The following is a 19,206-nucleotide window of genomic DNA, read 5'->3' on the forward strand; positions in this document are numbered from 1 at the left end:
TGGGCAACGGCTGCTCTTTGATTTAATAGAACTTCTTCCCTCGCCACGTTTGATTTTGGGAGACTTCAACTCTCATGGCGTGGCTTGGGGTTCCCCATACAATGATAACCGCTCCTCTTTAATCTATAACCTTTGCGATGACTTCGACATGACTATTTTAAACAACGGTGAAATGACACGTATCCCGAAACCTCCAGCGCGCCCAAGCGCTTATGATCTATCCTTATGTTCGACGTCGCTACGGTTGGATTGCACATGGAAGGTAATCCTTGATCCTCACGGTAGCGACCATTTGCCTATTCTTATTTCAATTAATAAAGGGTCGACTCGCATGCGACCAGTTGACATTCCGTATGACCTCACACGGAATGTCGATTGTAAGTTATACGAGGAAATGATTTCAAAAGCGGTCGAGTCGATTCAACATCATCCACCACTTGAAGAATACAACCTCCTCGCGGGCTTGATTCTCGACGCCGCGTTGCAAGCCCAAACGAAGAAATATCCCGGCGTAACGATCAAAGAAGGGCCTCCCACTCCGTGGTGGGACCAAGAGTGCTCCGATGTCTACACGCAAAGATCCGACGCGTTTAAGGCCTACCAGAAGGGAGGTATACCTGGCGACTATTTACGGTATTCGGAGCTTAATACCAAGCTTAGAAGTTTGGCTAAAGCAAAGAAACGCGGATATTGGCGTCGGTTCGTGAACGAGACGACGAGGGAGACATCGATGAGCACTCTTTGGAACACAGCCCGAAGAATGCGGAATCGCGTAACGGTCAACGAAAGCGAGGAGTCTTCAAGTCGGTGGATATTTGATTTTGCCAGGAAAGTATGTCCGGACTCTGTTCCTAAGCAAAACATTGTTCGCGATGCGTCTCCGGGCCACGACGCGATAGAATCACCTTTTACGATGGCAGAATTTTCAGTTGCCCTCCTGTCCTGTAACAATAACGCGCCTGGGTTAGATAGAATCAAATTCAACTTGTTGAAGAATCTACCCGGCAATGCCAAGAGGCGCTTGTTGAACTTGTTCAATAAGTTCCTGGAGCAAAACATTGTACCGCCGGATTGGAGGCAAGTGAAGGTGATCGCCATCCAAAAACCAGGGAAACCACCTTCTGATCACAACTCTTATAGGCCGATTGCAATGCTATCCTGTATCCGGAAATTGATGGCAAAAATGATACTCCGTCGTTTAGACCATTGGGTCGAATCAAATGGTCTACTATCAGATACTCAATTTGGCTTCCGCCGTGCCAAAGGGACGAATGATTGTCTTGCGTTGCTTTCAACAGATATTCAGCTGGCGTATGCTCGCAAAGAACAAATGGCGTCTGCGTTCTTGGACATTAAGGGGGCTTTTGATTCCGTTTCTATTGACATTCTTTCGGGTAAACTTCACCGACAAGGATTTTCTCCAATTTTGAACAATTTTTTGCACAATTTGTTGTCCGAAAAGCACATGCATTTTACGCACGGCGATTTGGCCACTTTTCGCATTAGCTACATGGGTCTTCCCCAGGGCTCATGTTTAAGCCCCCTTCTTTACAACTTTTATGTAAATGACATCGACGAATGTCTGGCAAATTCATGCACGATAAGACAACTTGCAGACGACAGTGTAATCTCTGTTACAGGAGCCAAAGCTGCCGATTTGCAAGGACCATTGCAAGATACCTTGGACAATTTGTCTGCTTGGGCTTTACAGCTAGGTATCGAATTCTCTCCGGAGAAGACTGAGATAGTAGTTTTTTCTAGGAAGCATGAACCTGCTCAGCTTCAAACACAATTAATGGGTAAAACGATTTCTCAGGTTTTGGTACACAAATATCTTGGTGTCTGGTTCGACTCTAAAAGCACCTGGGGTTGTCACGTGAGGTATCTGATGAAAAAATGTCAACAAAGAGTGAATTTTCTTCGTACAATAACCGGACAATGGTGGGGAGCCCACCCAGGAGACCTTATAAGGCTTTACAAACAACGATATTGTCTGTCATTGAGTACGGGTGTTTCTGCTTCCGCTCCGCAGCAAACACACATTTGATCAAACTGGAGCGAATACAATATCGTTGTTTGCGTATCGCCTTGGGTTGCATGCAATCGACCCATACGATGAGTTTGGAGATCTTAGCTGGAGTACTACCATTGAAAAACCGCTTCTGAAGCCTGTCTTCTCGTATTCTAATCAAATGTGAGGTCTTGAACCGTCCCGTGATTGAAAATTTTGAAAGGTTAATCGAACTTAATTCTCAAACCCGTTTTATGACATTGTATTTCAATCACATGTCCCAAAATATTAACCCTTCTTCGAATATTCCAAATCGTGTCGACTTATCAAATACTTCTGATTCTACTGTGTTTTTCGATACATCCATGATAGAAGAAACTCGTGAAATCCCGGATCATTTACGCGTGCAGCAGATCCCTAAATTTTTTTCCAATAAATATCGAAACATCAACTGCGACAATATGTACTACACTGACGGATCACTTCTTGATGGGTCCACTGGCTTCGGTATCTTCAATAACAATTTAACCGTCTCCCATAAGCTCGATAATCCTGCTTCTGTTTACGTCGCAGAATTAGCTGCAATTCAGTACACCCTAGGGATTATCGAAAAAATGCCCACGGACCATTATTTCATCTTTACGGACAGTCTCAGTTCCATTGAGGCTCTCCGACCGATGAAAGATGTTAAGCACTCTCCGTATTTCCTGGGGAAAATACGGGAACATCTGAGTGCTTTATCCGAAAAATCTACTCAGATTACCTTAGCGTGGGTCCCTTCTCACTGCTCGATACCGGGTAATGAGAAAGCGGACTCTTTGGCTAAGGTGGGCGCAACAAACGGTGATATTTATGTAAGACCAATTGCCTTTAATGAATTTTTCGCATTTGTACGTCAGAATACGATCATCAGTTGGCAAAATTCTTGGACCAAGGGGGAACTGGGAAGGTGGTTACATTCCATAATCCCCAAGGTATCGACGAACCCGTGGTTCAAGGGGTTGGATGTAGGTCGGGATTTCATTTGCGTGATGTCCCGGCTTATGTCCAATCACTATAGATTTGACGCGCATCTCCGTCGTGTTGGGCTCGGGGAAAGTGGTATCTGTGTCTGTGGTGAAGGTTATCACGACATAGAGCACGTTGTTTGGTCATGCCCTGTACACCGTGACGCCAGGTCTAGATTAATAGCTTCCCTGCAGGCCGAAGGTAGGCAGCCGGCTGTTCCTGTTCGTGATGTCTTGGCGAGCCGTGACCTATCCTACATGTCCCTTATATACGTTTTCCTGAAATCCATCCACGCCCCAGTTTAGTCCTATCCCCTTCCGCCTACATCCAACCAAACGACAAGAACACGTTAAGACCCCGGATCCGGAAACAGCAATCAGACCCGCACGATACTCTCAAGGCCCGATGGAAACAACCCAATATGCCAGTCCGTAATATCTTGGCCCAGCAGCGGAACAAATTTAATATGCTGCTTACCTATGGCAATGAAAACCATCAAACAGCAAACCTGTGCTTTTAATGCAAAATATTCTAGCTTTAAGTTAGATTTAGTTTCAGCTCGTAGTCGGCAGCGAGGAAAAAAAATTTGCTTTTAGTTATCAAGATACTTTAGAAAGTAAGCTACCAGATATAATTGGCACCGTTGAACATTGAATTGTATTTGTGCCGTGTGAAATAAACTATAGATGAAGAAAAAAAAACAGTTTACTTATTGAAGAAAGCAAACTGATTAGTCGATAACTTGAAACTTCAGCTGGATTCTTATCCGGTTTTAGAATTGGAGTAATTTTTGCATTTTTCCATCATTTGGGAAAATATGCAATTTTGAAGCAGCAATTGAAAATTTTCACTAAAAATTCCATTGTGCTCTCAGGGAGATGTTTGATTAGTATATCAAAGATTCCATCGTCACCAGGTGCTTTCATATTTTTGATAATTGATTTAGTGTCTTTCAAGTTAGTTTCAATTATTTCTGCAGGTAAAAAATTCTGGGAAGAAATTAAATCAAATTGACGTGTGACTTCATTTTCAATTGGACTCACAAAATTCAAATTTGAGTTATGAACACTCTCAAACTGCTGAGCAAGTCTTCGAGCCTTTTGTTCATTGGATACAAGAAAACGTTCAACATCTTTTAAAACTGCAATAGGCTTTGAAGGTTTCTTAAGAATCTTCGACAGCTTCCAAAAAGGTTTTGAATATGGTTTCAATTTTTCAACTTTAGTCTCAAAATTTTGATTTCTCAGAAAAGCAAATCTATGTTTAATCTCTTTCTGTAAATCTTTATAAATAGTTTTAAAAACAGGGTCACGAGAACGTTGATATTGACGTCTGCGGACATTTTTCAAACGAATTAGAAGTTGAAGATTTTCGTCAATTATTGGTGAGTCAAATTTCACTTGAGCCTTTGGAACAGAATAATTCCAACAATTGCACATTTTAATGCTTCCAAAGCGGAATCAATGTTCACTTCGTTTTGCAAATCAAGCTCAGTATGGAAATTTCTCTCAATATGAGTTTGGCATCTTTCCCAATTAGCCTTGTTATAATTAAAAACAGAGCTCATAGGGTTTAAAACTGATTCATCTGATAAGGAAAAAGTTATTGGAAGATGGTCAGAATCAAAGTCAGCATGTGTGATCAAATCACTACACACATGACTTTGATCTGTTAGCACCAAATTAATTGTTGATGGGTTTCTTACAGAAGAAAAGCATGTAAGAAGACAAAATAGAATAGTATCCTGAAGAACAATCATTGAATAAAATTTTGCCATTGGAATTACTTTAAGAATTATTCCATGAACGATGTTTAGCATTAAAATCGCCGATTATAAAAAATTTCGAACGATTTCTGGTGAGTTTTTTTAAATCACCTTTGAAATAATATTTGTGCTCGCGTGTGCATTGGAATGGTAAATATGCTGTGGCAATAAATAAAATCCCAAGTTCAGTTTGAACTTCAATTCAAAGTTTCAATAACTTTCGTCTCAAGATGGGGAAGAGCACGATGTTTGATTCGACGATGAATAACAATTGCAACTCCACCGCCGGAACCTTGAATCCTATCATATCTATGAACCACGTAATTGGGATCAAATTTTAATTTCATGTTAGGTTCCAAAAATGTTTCAGTAATAATTGCAATATGCACATTATTTACTGTTAAAAAATTAAAATGCTCATTCTCATTGACCTTCAATGAGCGAGCGAGCGAGTTCCAGTTTATAATTTTGATCGGTTTATTTAAAATCATTGCTAAATTTTAAATTAGAAACAATTTTGATTGTAAAATTTGTACCTATTTGAATGGCTTCAAACATTGATTTTGCCTGCAACATGGCGTTCATGAGATCTAACATTGCCTGTTGCAGAAAAGAAAGTTTACTTGCCGTAATAGGCACCAGGCAGTTGCCATTAGAAAAAATATTTTCGGTAGCAATATTAGCTGGGGTTATAGGTGTACAATTATTTTCTAGCGTGTTTTGCTTACCCATATTAGCGGTCATTTTCGAACTACCAACAGTTGGCGGTAGAATATTCGAACTACCTTGAACCTGTGCATATGTTAAACGAGTATGCAGATGGGTAGAAGAAGTGGGCGTTATTGGTACGCTTGGAGAATTTTGTTTTGAAGTTTGTTTTTATTGGGAAATTGATATTTGTTTACCTTGCCTTACCTTAACAATTGCTAAACGGACTGGGCATTGGTAAAAATTTGACATATGGTTGCCGTTACAATTCGCACAGCGAAAATTTTTACTCTCTTTCACAGGACATGTGTCCTTTTTGTGAGAAGAGTCTCCACAAGTGAGGCATTTTTGGTTCATGTTGCAGAACTTTGAACCATGGCCATAACGTTGGCAAATACGGCATTGGGTGATATGCTTTTCACCTCCGCCAAACTTCCTATAAACTTCCCACTTTACACGCACGTTATATATAGCATGTGCTTTTTCAAAAAATTTAGTTATTAACCTCACTGAGGTTAAAATGAATTAAATAATTAACAAGGGAAATTCCAGTGCACTGACTGTTTTCGCCTCGTGATTTTTGTTTCATTAGAATTACTTGGGTAGGGGCTATGCCAATTAATTCTGTTAAAGTAAGTTTGATCTCATCAACGGTTTGATCGTTGGTGAGACCTTTCAATACGACCTTGAACGGCTTGGCGCTCTTCGTATCATATGTAAAAAATTTTTACATCTTTTCAGTTAAATACTGAATAAGACGATTACGACCCTTTATTGAGTCGGCTAATAAGCGGCATTCGCCTCTACGACCAATTTGATCCGTAACTTTAACGTCAGAAACAAACGTTGAAAGTTCCTTTTTGAAAATATTAAATTCAGAAGAAATAGTTACCACAATAGGTGGAACTTTCTCCTTTTTTAAATATTTTACCTTTTGTATAGTTTCATTACTAATTACTTCCATTTCACCAGCTTCTTGCTCAGGCAAAATATCAAAAGGATTGTCACTACAGACACTCGAAGTGTCAGACAGAGATGCCTCTCTTTTCCTCCCCGCAGCGATGCGTGGTTTCTTTTTTCGTCCTGCCATTTCAGGTGATACGAAAAAAGTTAAAACAAATGTTAAATTCAAAAGTAGGTAGTCTTGAGAAAGACTGATGGGAAATAACTTTCAGGTAGTCTTTAAAATACACACTGACAAAACACAAACTTTGAAGCTATAGACAGTCAAAGACCAGTCCACAAGCAACCGAAAACACGTCTGACCTGTAGGACAGTTCAAGACGCACTCATTATGACACACGCTTGACACATCCTGCGTATGAACATATGAGCCGTTGCGGAACAGAGTGGTCTAAAGACCATTTCTTTCGAAAATAAGTTTTTTGCATAAACTGCATCTACTCGAGATACTGCAGTTGGGAGATTAAAAAAATTCGAAAAATCGAACTTTAAAGTTGATTTATACCATGTTGAAATTGCGTCCGAAACGGAATGGCCATTCTGTTTCGGAACAGAGTGGTCTATGTACATAAGTCGGTGTAATACAATCAAGACATGTAACATGTAGCATATTACATGTGATAAGTAACATGTCACTTGTTCCGTACATGTCACACGTAATATGTAACATGTTACACGTAATGTAACACGAAAAATGTAACATGTAAAATATTATGTAATATGTAACATGTTGTGTTACTTGTAATGTTACACGTGAGTATAGCAATCACTGTATAACAATCACTGCACATGTGACATGCTATATGTACCATATAACATGTGACACTAGTCATTTTATACGAGTTACCGTCATTTTCGTTGTCATTTACCAGGTTTGTGTACATAGACCACTCTGTTCCGAAACGATTCGAGGATTCCTATGTCTATGTGCTCGATGGCACATAGACCACTCTGTTCCGCAACGGCTCATATGAAGAATCGTAACATTCAGACGTCTGGTTTTTCTTCACGACGCGGCGGAAGGTGTGTCTCGATAGTAGTGTTAGTACATCACCTAAGAATAAGCTTAATAACATTACTATTCTCAATCTTACTCTACGTACTAACATTACTATTCTGGCAAGCTGGTAGTAAGCGAAAACATTTGATTTTTCTTTCTATCAATATTGACCCCTACCTCATTAGCACTATCGCTATAACGATTAGTTCTCTTTGTTGATTATAAATTAGTTGTTGATTTATCCTTGTTGCCCATACTATTTTCACTTGTCATGCAGGCTCATATTTAGTAAAAATCTTCTACTATCTTCGCAGCAAAATTCTTACCAAAATGTAATTTATTTTAATATTGTTGAACAGTCATCAATAATTGAACAGTCATCGAACAGCTCAATATATCAATAAGTAGGCGTAAGTTACTTTAAAACATTGTTAGCATTCGTTATTTCAATCGAATAGTTTAATACTTACACACGTTTATGTTTTGCGTTGTTTGTGCACAGACATTATGTTTAGAAAATAAATACAGGTTCAAAGCTAATAACTGTATGAATAACAATAAACTCTGAATATGAAACCGCGGAAAGCGCATTGTACAACTTCTTTGCTTCTAGGATGCATACCAAATCAAATGAAACGTTTTTCCACGATAAGGTTTGAATGACACATACGTTTATATGTTTTCGAAAGATCATAACATTTATATCATAGCAACCGTAACCGTCAGTGCACGATTCCACGTATGTGTACTCATTCCACCTTTCAACTACACTATTAAATATCACATAACAAATTAGTATAGTATGCATTAATTAATGCATTGGTTACAATTTCGATAAACGCACAGTGAAATCGTGCGACACTATCCGCCAAATGAAAGAAATACTGCACAAATGGTCGGCGTGCTATTTAAACTGTCATTTTAAACTGTTCAAATGATTTCGTTTTTACATGAAAGATAGATTATCAATTTTACCATTCACTAGTGTTAAAAACTCAATTTTCATAAAAATGGCGCTTGGTTCGGTCTGGTCGCACGCCGACCAAATAGTAATGGGATGTGTAATCGATATAATAAACTTATCACAAAAATGCGAATATTATCATGTTAAATTACAATGACCTATCCAATTTACTTGTCAAAATTATGCACATTTTGCTCAAAATAATAAAACAGATATATCCCGCTTGAACTATAACACGGGTAACAAAATAATGACGCCTCCCCGAAAATGCTGGCGATTGGATATACGATAGTTACTCTACAATTATGGGTCAGTAAACGTGTTGTCGGAATGTAAATATTCAAACAAACATGTAAACAATAAATATAAATTCGAAAAAATAATCAACTTACGTTTTTTAACGACACAGATAGGAGTATTTCAGTCAAAAACCTGGCCAAAATACGAAAAAAAAATTTAAGTGTTCCTCGTTCTATTGATCCCTTTTGCATTCTCTGATACTTACTACATTGTATGCAGGCCAGCTTGAAATTATCTGAGTTGTTTACTAACGACAGTAACTATCATTACCTTCGTATTAGTTAGAGCCCATGAATAAGTCACAAATTGTTCTACGAAAAATATAAATTTCCACTCATGTTTTTATAACTTTAAAGTGATTCTTGGGCGTAAATTAAATATGGGCAGTAAAAACAAGGGCATATTAAGTAAATTTAGGTCAGAAATGTGTTGTAAAAACTTCTTCAAAACAAGGTCTTGCCATACACGTGTCTTTCAGTTTCTTTTGATTAACAATTTTTTTACAAAAAAGGATTTTTGTTTAGGTTCCCAGCAAGTCCCAGCAAAAATTCACTCACCATTGGAAAGCTTATGTGTTTCTGAGTAAGTACCAGAAAGAAAATCTGCCCCATGCTCACCCATTCGTGATTGCGATCAATGCGAAGTTGGAACGTCCAGATTTTCTGATAATATTTTTTTTATTGAATGAGCGCATTTATGATGCTTTCGATTGTAAAAATTTGATTAGTTTCTTAAGATTGTGTGATAACTTGCCGAGAAATACCCTATTCGAGTTGATTGCGCAATGCTACGAACATTCAAGTTATGAAAAGTTTCTGTTTCTGGAATTAAAACTTGAAAAAACCATCAAATGTTACCACAAAAGATAAAAACAAAGATCGAGTGGTCCACATCAAAAACACAAAACACACAAAAAAAAGTCCTTCAAGAAGCAATCGATCTTAAGATATCAACGAAGTCGTCTCAAAAGTTAGTTTAAATTAAATTTACAGTTTCGAAATATGGCAAAATTGATCGGAAGCTTCACGTTCATTTCCTCCAAACAAAGGATTGATTGCAGTGATCGAAGCAAATCTGGAGTGATTTGCGATAAGGGCGCAACTGCCAAAAAATAAACATTGGGAAATATCAGTTTGAAAATTTGGAATTACATTTACAAATCGTAAGTTTAAAGGAAGTGACTAACATTAACATCAATACCAAAAATCGACGTAAAATAAACTTGTCTTATAGTTTCCTAACAATACTACAATTTTTTACCGTCGCCTGTTTACGAAATATTTCGCAAATAAGCCCGTTGATTCAAAACAATGCAAAGGGCCTAGTTCCAAAGTATCTTTTGTTTTGGATAAACTGTTTTGTCGCCCTTCACTAAAAAATTGATTAAAATAATTTTATCAATTTATACAAAAAGAAGGATTCTTGCCATGAATTTTGTAAGTCTTTTCGAAACCAATGGTGTAATAAAACGATCTGTTTACATTTTGTTAGTTGCGCCTTAATCGCGAATCACTCCGTAAATGTACCATTGGATGGGTTGAGTTAAACAGTTCCCATGACTCAATGACCTGGAGCACCGCGGTATCCAACATATCCATATCAGACGATCCTTTTAAAGCTAGCGATTTAAATGACGCTTCAAAAGTATCAGAATCTATTATTGGCAAAAAGGTATTCACCAGAACAAGCTCTTACCATATTTGTATTTTTTTCGAATTTCAGAGTAATAGCAGAGGACAGTTGATATATCACTGCTAGGTGATTTAACTTAATTAAACTTGTTAATAATAAGTTTTTATGTCTAAATATAAAGCTTAATAGAGATAAAACCACTTTAAGACACATTTGCTGTCTGAAAACTCATTTCTTTATATTTGGCCAAGTTTTTGTTCTACGTACTCCTATGTGCGACAGCTAGTCAATCAGAGTTTTCGTTCTAGTCATTGAAACTTCCGATATTGATCAAAATTCAGGATTGTGAGACCCGTTTTCTTTGACTGATTGATAAAGACGCCACTCACTGCTTAAGCCGTTCCTTACTCTATATAGCAGAAGGCATAATTATGAGTCACTCTTTGCATTCAAGATAATTTAGTCTATAAAATCGTCAAAATCCACCACAAAAGTTATTTTATTGTTGTAACAGCTTGGAAATTAGTTGTTGCCTTTCTCCTAGAAGGGTATACTGCCGTGAAACGCATATTAGTCCCATATGCAAAATCATCGAAAAGAGAAAACAGCGATATAAGATCTTGAATGTTTCCGCTTGGAATATTCACATTTTTTCTTCTCAGATTGATACATGTTAATGTTTTTGTTACTTTTGTTTCATAAAAAGTTAATTTATGATAATTACAATGGAATAAATTATAGTGGGACTGATATGCGATTATTTTGCATTACAGCGTGTAAAACAATCGCCTTACAGTCCCAGTCTTTATGACCACTGAGAATGAATCAGTCATTCTGAATGTGTGAACATGTTTTCTAATCTCGTGCAAAATATTCTCGTCACTTGTTACGCATATGAAGAGCTATCTTCATATGTTGAAGATTGTCTCAGTTTTGATCTGGCTATTTTTGATGACTTTTCAATTATCTTTCAGTGTAGTTTTACTCAACATTCACAAGGAAAAATAAAATGTTGTGGAAAAAAGCATTTAAACTTTAAATACAAGGGTTATTTTTTATAACATTCATTGTGAGACTGATATGCGATTACTTTTAGGATGGGACAAACCGACCTGGTTTTTTTTTGAAAACATTTTTGAACAAAGGGGCCATCCACATACCACGTGGACAGTTTAGCGGGAGGGGGGAGAGTGTTGGCTAATATCCACGGTCCATACAATTTTTTTAGAATTTAGATGAGCAGTTGTCCACGGCGGGGGAGGGGAGGGGGGGTTCAAAATTGTTAAAAATCTGTCCACGTGGTATGTGGATGGCCCCAAACTATATTCTTTTCCACATTTATTTTGTAAAGCATTGCCGATACTAACATCTGGTGGTCATAACTCAAAATCGACGGAAATTCAGATGGGACTGATATGCGTTTTACGGCAGTATAGCAATCACTGCAAAAACTAAAGGTATGAAAGTTCTCAAAAGGGCCGAATGTCATATGTCAATCGACTCAGTTCGACGAGCTGAGCATTTTCTGTATGTATTTGTGTATGTGTGTATGTGCAACTTTTTTTCTCACCCGCTTTTCTCAGAGATGGCGGTACCGATTCTCATGAAATTTACGCAAATGCCCCATAGGTTACCATTGAATTTCATTGTAATCGGATTTTTATTTTAGGGGTTATGTATCAAAATGTAAAAATCACGATACATCATTATCTCAGAAACTACACAACGGATTGGAATTTCACGAAAATTGAACATGTGGTTCAGAAGTTATGCAAAGAAAAGTTTTCTAGAGGCTGTTTAAACTCACTCATTTTTCTCAGACATGGCTGGACCGATTTTCACAAAATTGATTTCGCATGAAAGGTTTAGTTGTTCCATAGGTTGCTAGTTAATTTCATTGTAATCGGTTGGTAACTTTGTCCGTTATTTATAAAAATGTGAAATCACGATATAAAAGCAAAACATATACCAAAGCCTGTTCAAACTCACTCACTTTTCTCGGAGATGGTTAGACCGATTTTCACGAAATCAGTTGCAAATGAAATGTCTAGTGTTCCGGTTTCTCCTAGAAAGGTATAGCAATCACTTGCAAAATTGAAAGTATAAAAGTGCTCCAAAGGGCCGAATGGCATATATCACTCGACTCAGCTCGACTAGCTGAGCATTTTCTGTATGTGTGTGTGTATGTGTGTGTGTGTATGTGTGTGTGTATGTGTGTGTGTATGTGTGTGTGTATGTGTGTGTATGTGTGTGTATGTGCAGATTTTGATTCTCACTCACTTTTCTCAGAGATGGCTGGACCGATTTTCATGAAATTAATTGCAAATGAAAGATCTAGTTGCCCCATAAGACCCTATCAAATTTCATTGTGATCGGATTTTTAGTTTCGAGGTTATGTATCAAAATGTAAAGACCATGAAACATCATTATCTCGAAAACTACACAACCGATTTGAACAAAATTGGTTCCAAATGGACGGGCTATCTGAAATACCATTAACTTTTGAATTTTATGAAGATTGAACTTGTGCTTCAAAAGTTATGGAAAGAAACGTGTTTTGAAGACTGTTTAATCTCACTCATGTTTCACAGAGATGGCAGGACCGATTTTCATAAAATCAGTTTCAAATGGAAGGTCTAGTTGCCCCATAAGACCCTATTGATTTGTTTTGCAGTCGGACTATCACTTTGTCTGTTATGTTTAAAAATGTGAAATCCAGCTATGAAAAGGAACATAATCCGAAGACTACTTGGACTAGCTGCCTCATAACACCATATTGAATTTAACTGTAATCGGACTGTAACTTCGTCTGTTATGTACCGAAATGTGAAAATCACGAAGCTTCATTATCTCAGAAACCACTCAACCGATTTGATTAATATTATTATCAGATAAGAGGGCTAGTTAAGGGTTAACTGATGAATTTTGATTAAACACGTGGTTTTAAATTTTGGCTGCCCTATACGTTCCTATTTCATTTGATTATAATCGAACTTAAACAACCGTTATGTATTAAATGGTTAATAAAACAACGAAAGTCTATTATCTCAAAGATTACATGACTTATTTGAACATAACTAGTGCCAAACGAACGAGTCATCTCTCAAACTTACAAATAACAAACTTCATTACAATTTGATATGTGACTAAAGTTATGGAAAGAGAAGAAATTCGAAAACTATTGAAAGCTATACCTGGTTTGATCAATATATGTGGCCTCAACATAATTTTAATGTGGTATCGTACTATTTGAACTTTCCAAATTCATTGATTCCTTGCGATGTGTTTAAAATCTGCAAATGCACGACAAATCGGCCATAGGATATGATCAAAGTCAAATAACAAATCGTTTAAAATGATTGGTGTTATCGAAATGATAACATCCTCGACTTTTGGCTTCTGTACATCGCCTTAATTCTGAATATATTCATATTGGGTGGTATCCGGTCAATTTCAGCAGATTTTCTGGCATCAATCTAACACCAGAAATACCCATATTGGGAGGTATTTAGTTATTTTGGTTGTTTTCCAGAAACTAAAAGTGGTCGTCTTTAAATTCGAAATGTTGTCCAGGGTCAATGTTTGGTTTCTATGCATCATCTCGATTACGGAAATATCCATATTGAGTATTATTCGGTCATTTTCGACTGTTTCTTAGAAGTTGCCATTTAACAATTCAAAATGGTGCCTGAGGTCAATTGTTAGCTCCTTGCATCATTCTGGTTCCAGAGATAGGGTGACCGCCTCTATATTCATCTCAGTACCTATATTCATCTCATCACGCCTCTTTGATCAAATTATCGTCAAATTTTACCATATTTTCAACGTAAAATTTTCAGCCACTTGAGAAAATCGAGAAGCAAATAGATTTACTTTTAAAGATTTGTAGAAATTTGACGGTAAATTGGACAAATGAGAGAAATAAGATGAATATAGGTGCACCAAGCTGTTGAGATGAATAATGGAGCGATTACCCTACTCATATTGGATAGCATTTGTTTATTTTAGGCTGTTTTTCACAAACCGGTAGTCGCCATCTTGGATTTCAAAATGGTATTTAAGATAATTTCTGGCCTCTAAGCGTCATTTTGGTTGAAGAAACACCCATATTGGATGTTATTCGATCATTTTCGGCTGTTTCCCAGGAACCGGAAGTCGCCAACCTAGAATCCAAAATGGGGTCTGTAGTCGATTTCAGCTGCTGTGTATCATTCTAGATCCGGAGATAATCATGTTAGACGGAAATCGGCCATTTTTGGATGTTTTCCAGAAACCAGAAGTCGCCATCCTACAATTCATAATGGTGTCTGAGGTAAATTTTTAGCTTCTTGCAACATTCTGGCTCCAGAGATACTCATATTGGGTGGTATTTGGTCACTTTGGGCTGTTGTTCAGAAACGAAAGTCGTCATTTTGGACTGCCTGTGAAATCAATTTCTGTCATCTGGGCGTAATTCTGATTCCGGAAACATTGAATGGTATTTGGTCATTTCCGGCTGTTTGCCAGACACCGGAAGTCACCATCTTAAAATTCAAGATTGTGTCTGTGATCAATTTTTAGCTTCTGTCCATCTTTCTGATTCCGGAGATACTCATATTTAATGGGAATCGTCCATTTCAGGCTGTTTTCCAGAAACCGGAAGTTGCCATCTTACAATTCAAAATGTTGTCTGAAGTCGATTTGTGGCTCCAGTGCATCATTACGGTTCCGGAAATACCCATATTGGATGGTTTTTGGTCGTTTGCCGCTTTTTTTCCGAAACCGAAAGACGCCATTTTGGATTTCATAATGGCATTTGAAGACAATTTCGATCGATTTTAGCTCCTGTCTAGATATTATTATATTGGGTGGAAATCGGCCATTTTTGGCTGTTTTCCAGTAACTGGAAGTTGCCTTCCAGAATAGGGAGGGGTGTCGAACCATTATGGACATATTTGTTACCCCTAAAAACATTCACATGCTAAATTTGGTTTCAGTTAGTTCTCGAGATGTGCAGAAATTTGTGTTTCATTTGTATGGCATTCCTCCCTTTCAAAAGAAGAAGGGGTGTCAAAATATTATGGACATATTTTTTACCACCAAAAACATTTACCTGCCAAATTTGGTTCCATTTAGTTGATTAGTTCCCGAGATGTGCAGAAATTTGTGTTTCATTTGTATGGAACCCCTCCCTTCCAGAAAAGGAAGGGGCGTCCAATTATTATGGACATACTTGTGTAACAGTTTTTGGCCACCAGGGCCTATCCCGCATTCTTAACTAGATAAAAAAGAGAAATTTAGATATCACAAATACTACAAAACTATAAACTTCCGCTACCTTTTATATACATTCACAATATTTTCAGTCTTAAGAGAATGACTCATCAGGTTGGTCGATAATCCGAAACTCCCGGTGATATAAGTCCGACTAGAATCGTGTTTGATTCTATCGACTTTTACATCCTGTAGACAGGATTGGATCAACCAAGAATTTCTAGAGTAGAGAAATTCGCGGGAAACCGTAAGAGCAAAGTTGCGGTTGTGCAGTACAAAAAGGTGTGTAACTCATCAAGTATTGAAACCACGTGGGTGTCGTGGAACCACACTCGGTGGTTGAGAACGGACACGTTGAGAATAATAAAGTTTTCTGAGTGAGAAAATCAAGTGTTAAAAAGTATATACGAGGGTTGGTAAAGATCGGTAAAACCCCAATTCGCAGGCTGAACCGCGTCGTTTGTTAAGGTATTTCACCGTCGGGAAATAGCCTCCAAATCGTAAGAACGTGAACCGTTTCATCGGCGGGAAGCGAATTCAGGCGTAAAAAGTCCAGTCGTAGAGACTTAAGTTCAGCAGAGTGTGACAGCGGCACAGATCGTTTCACCATCGTGGTATAAGCGAGTCTGAAGGTGAAGATTACGTTGATTCAGATTCCCGATTTAGTTTAACCGGCTTGCCGCCATCCGTAACCGATCGTGAAAAAGAGGACAAAAAATCGCTTAAGATCAATATGGAAAAAGCGCTCCTAAATCAAGTGGAAAAGCTGAAGTTTGAATTAGAAGAGCTGAAGCGACGGTCCGCTGGTCAAAGGGCAGAAAGTAGCGGGACGAAAATACCTGATTTTAGAGAACTCAAGGAGTTTGTAACGACTTTCGATCCGAAGGTTCCCTCTTGCCCAACCGCGGAAGTATGGGTGGAATCTATCGATGAAACGGGAGAACTCTACGGATGATCGAGTGCTTTACGGCTATACTGTGCGAGATCAAATCTGGTTGGTTGTACCAAATTGTGGTTTGAAGGGTGCCAGAGTCGAGTGAGAGACTGGGAGTCTTTCAAGAGAGAAATAGAGAAAGGTTTCCCCTGCAAAAAGAACCCAATATACTACCGCAATCTACTATCATCGAGAAAGTGGAAATCAGGTGAATCGATCGAAGAATACATATACAAAATGTTGGCTATGGGTCGAAAAGGTGGATTTACAGAGGTAACTATAGTGACGTATATCGCGGGTGGTCTTCGCCAGTACGTTAAAAAAGCTGGTATGACAATTGGAAAAGTGGAAACTGTCGAAAAGCTTCTCGATGAGCTGCGGTAGATTGATAGTGTAGATGCTGTCACAACTACTACCAAGACTACCGATTATAGTGAGAATAGTGGTAGCTACAAAACGAGTAACTCTGAAGGGGATGTGTGTTTCCAATGTCACAAGCCGGGCCATATTTCCAGAAAGTGCCCGTCGGTTCGTTGCCATTTATGTAAGAAAGAGGGTCATATGAGAAGGGATTGCAAATCTCAAGCATCTAGCCAGAAGACGATGCGAGTGATCGATGAAAAAAGTGCGTTTGTTAAAAATGTGGTCGTGGGAGGTGTCGCATTGAAAGCTCTGGTAGACACTGGGGGGAAAATCTCCACCATACAGGAGAAATATGCCAGAAGTGTGGGTGAAATGCAACCGAGTCGAAAGGTTTTGCGCGGTTTTGGCAAAAAGGAAGTAACTGCTAAGTAACTGTAGTAACTGCTAAGTAACTGTAGTAACTGAAGTAACTGCTAAGGTATGTGCTACGTTAAAGATAGATGGCATCCAGTTGCCTGTGGAGCTGCAAGTAGTCCCAACCTGGGTGCAAGACACTGCCATAATTTTGGGAGAAGACGTGATCGATCAGGATCGGCTTGTAATGGTTAAACGTAAAGGAGATGTTCGATTTGAATGGGAACGGGAGGCACAACCGTCAAACTCAACAGAGCCAAAAGAGCAAGTAACTCACGGAGCGTCGGTTGCGCGAATGTATACGATCGGGGTGAAGTCTAAATTGGAGAGAATCGATGATCGAGCGATTGATAGTGGTGGTTCGCAGGATGGCAATAAAAAATTGATGCGGCTGATCGAAAATTATCGTGAGTGCTTTGCGTTAAATCTGAGAGAGATGGACTGCTCGAAATCGACGGTTATGAATATGAAGCTGAGTGATACCGAACCAGTATTTGTGAAGCACAGAAACACAGAAACTGGAATATAGGCGTGACCACACATTGGTTGAAATAGTACACGAATTATTGGAGTCGGGGATTATAACAGAAACAGAGTCACCGTATAATAGCCGCGTGGTGCTCGTTCCTAAGAAGAACAATGAATGTAAAATGGCGGTAGATTACCGATTGTTGAATGCCAAAACAATAAAGGATAAGTTTCCAATGCCGGATATCGAGTCATGTTTGCAGAAATTGGCCGGCTTTGATTTGTTTACTACTATTGATTTATACAGCGGTTATTATCAAATACGATTGGATACTGAGAGCCAAGATTATACCGCGTTTTCTACGTCAGATGGCCATTACAGGTTCCTTAGAATGCCATTTGGTCTGGCTAACGGATGTGCCGTTTTTCAAAGGGCAATGAACAAAATTGTGGAAGCGCTGAGGAAGAAAAAAATTGTGGTAGTGGCCTGCATTGACGACTTAATAATTCCTGGGAAAAATGAAGAAGAACTTTTGTATAAATTTGAACAATTGCCGGAAGAATTACGCGAGGAAGGGTTTACAATCAATTTGAGGAAAAGTCAGTTCTTCAAATCTATGGTGGATTTTCTTGGATACGAGGTCAGTGCAAAGGGGGTGAGGCCGGGTGCAGCAAAAAAAAAAGCAGTGGCCGAGTTTCCAGTGCCGACTAACGTCCATGCTGTGCAACAATTCTTAGGTCTTTCTGGTTTTTTTAGACGGTTTGTGAAAAATTATAGTATCATTGCAGAGCCGTTGTTTCGATTACTACGAAAAGACGCTGATTTCGCGTGGGCGGTTGAACAAAAGCAAGCATTCAATACGATAAAGGAGATTTTGGTAAGGCGCCCCGTGCTGGTGCTGTTTAATCCATTGGCAGAGCTCGAACTGCACACAGATGCTTCTAGCCTAGGATTAGCCGGGATTTTGCTGCAGAAAGACCGCGACAATTGGAGGCCGATCGGATATTTTAGTAGGAAAACGAGTAAGTCCGAAGCGGTGTACCATAGCTACGAGTTAGAATTGTTGGCTGTGGTGGCGAGCGTTGAGCACTTTCGTCAATTTTTGATCGGAAGATTTTTTGTGATTCGAACAGACCGTTCTGCTATTCGCGATACATATAAAAACGGGAGATGAATAGTCGCGTCGCTCGTTATTTTTTGAAGCTGATGGAATATGAGTTCCGAATTGAGCATCGAGAGGGAAATCGCATGCAACACGTTGATGCCCTGAGTCGATCACACGTGGAGGAACCGAGCGAGGTGGAGACGATCGCTGAAAGGATTATGGTGTTAGAAATTTCGAATAATGATTTTTTGGTCAGCATGCAGCGCCGAGATCCACGGTTGGTGGAAGTGGTAAATAAACTTTTGCGACACCCACTG

At 38.6% G+C, this 19,206-nt stretch overlaps 1 protein-coding gene across 2 annotated transcripts in view; it reads right to left on the reverse strand.

Moving 5' to 3' along the window:
- LOC129721970 (ionotropic receptor 25a) overlaps positions 1-8,086 on the reverse strand; it is a 100,618-nt gene extending 92,532 nt beyond the window's left edge. For both annotated transcript variants that reach the window (XM_055675112.1, XM_055675113.1), the window contains exon 1: positions 7,926-8,086. In XM_055675112.1, coding sequence (XP_055531087.1) covers positions 7,926-8,046 — 121 coding nt within the window. In that variant the 5' untranslated portion in view covers positions 8,047-8,086. The remainder of the gene's footprint in view (positions 1-7,925) is intronic.
- Positions 8,087-19,206: the final 11,120 nt, after the last annotated feature.

Source organism: Wyeomyia smithii, chromosome 2 (genome assembly GCF_029784165.1).
Source record: "Wyeomyia smithii strain HCP4-BCI-WySm-NY-G18 chromosome 2, ASM2978416v1, whole genome shotgun sequence".
Taxonomy (NCBI): domain Eukaryota; kingdom Metazoa; phylum Arthropoda; class Insecta; order Diptera; family Culicidae; genus Wyeomyia; species Wyeomyia smithii.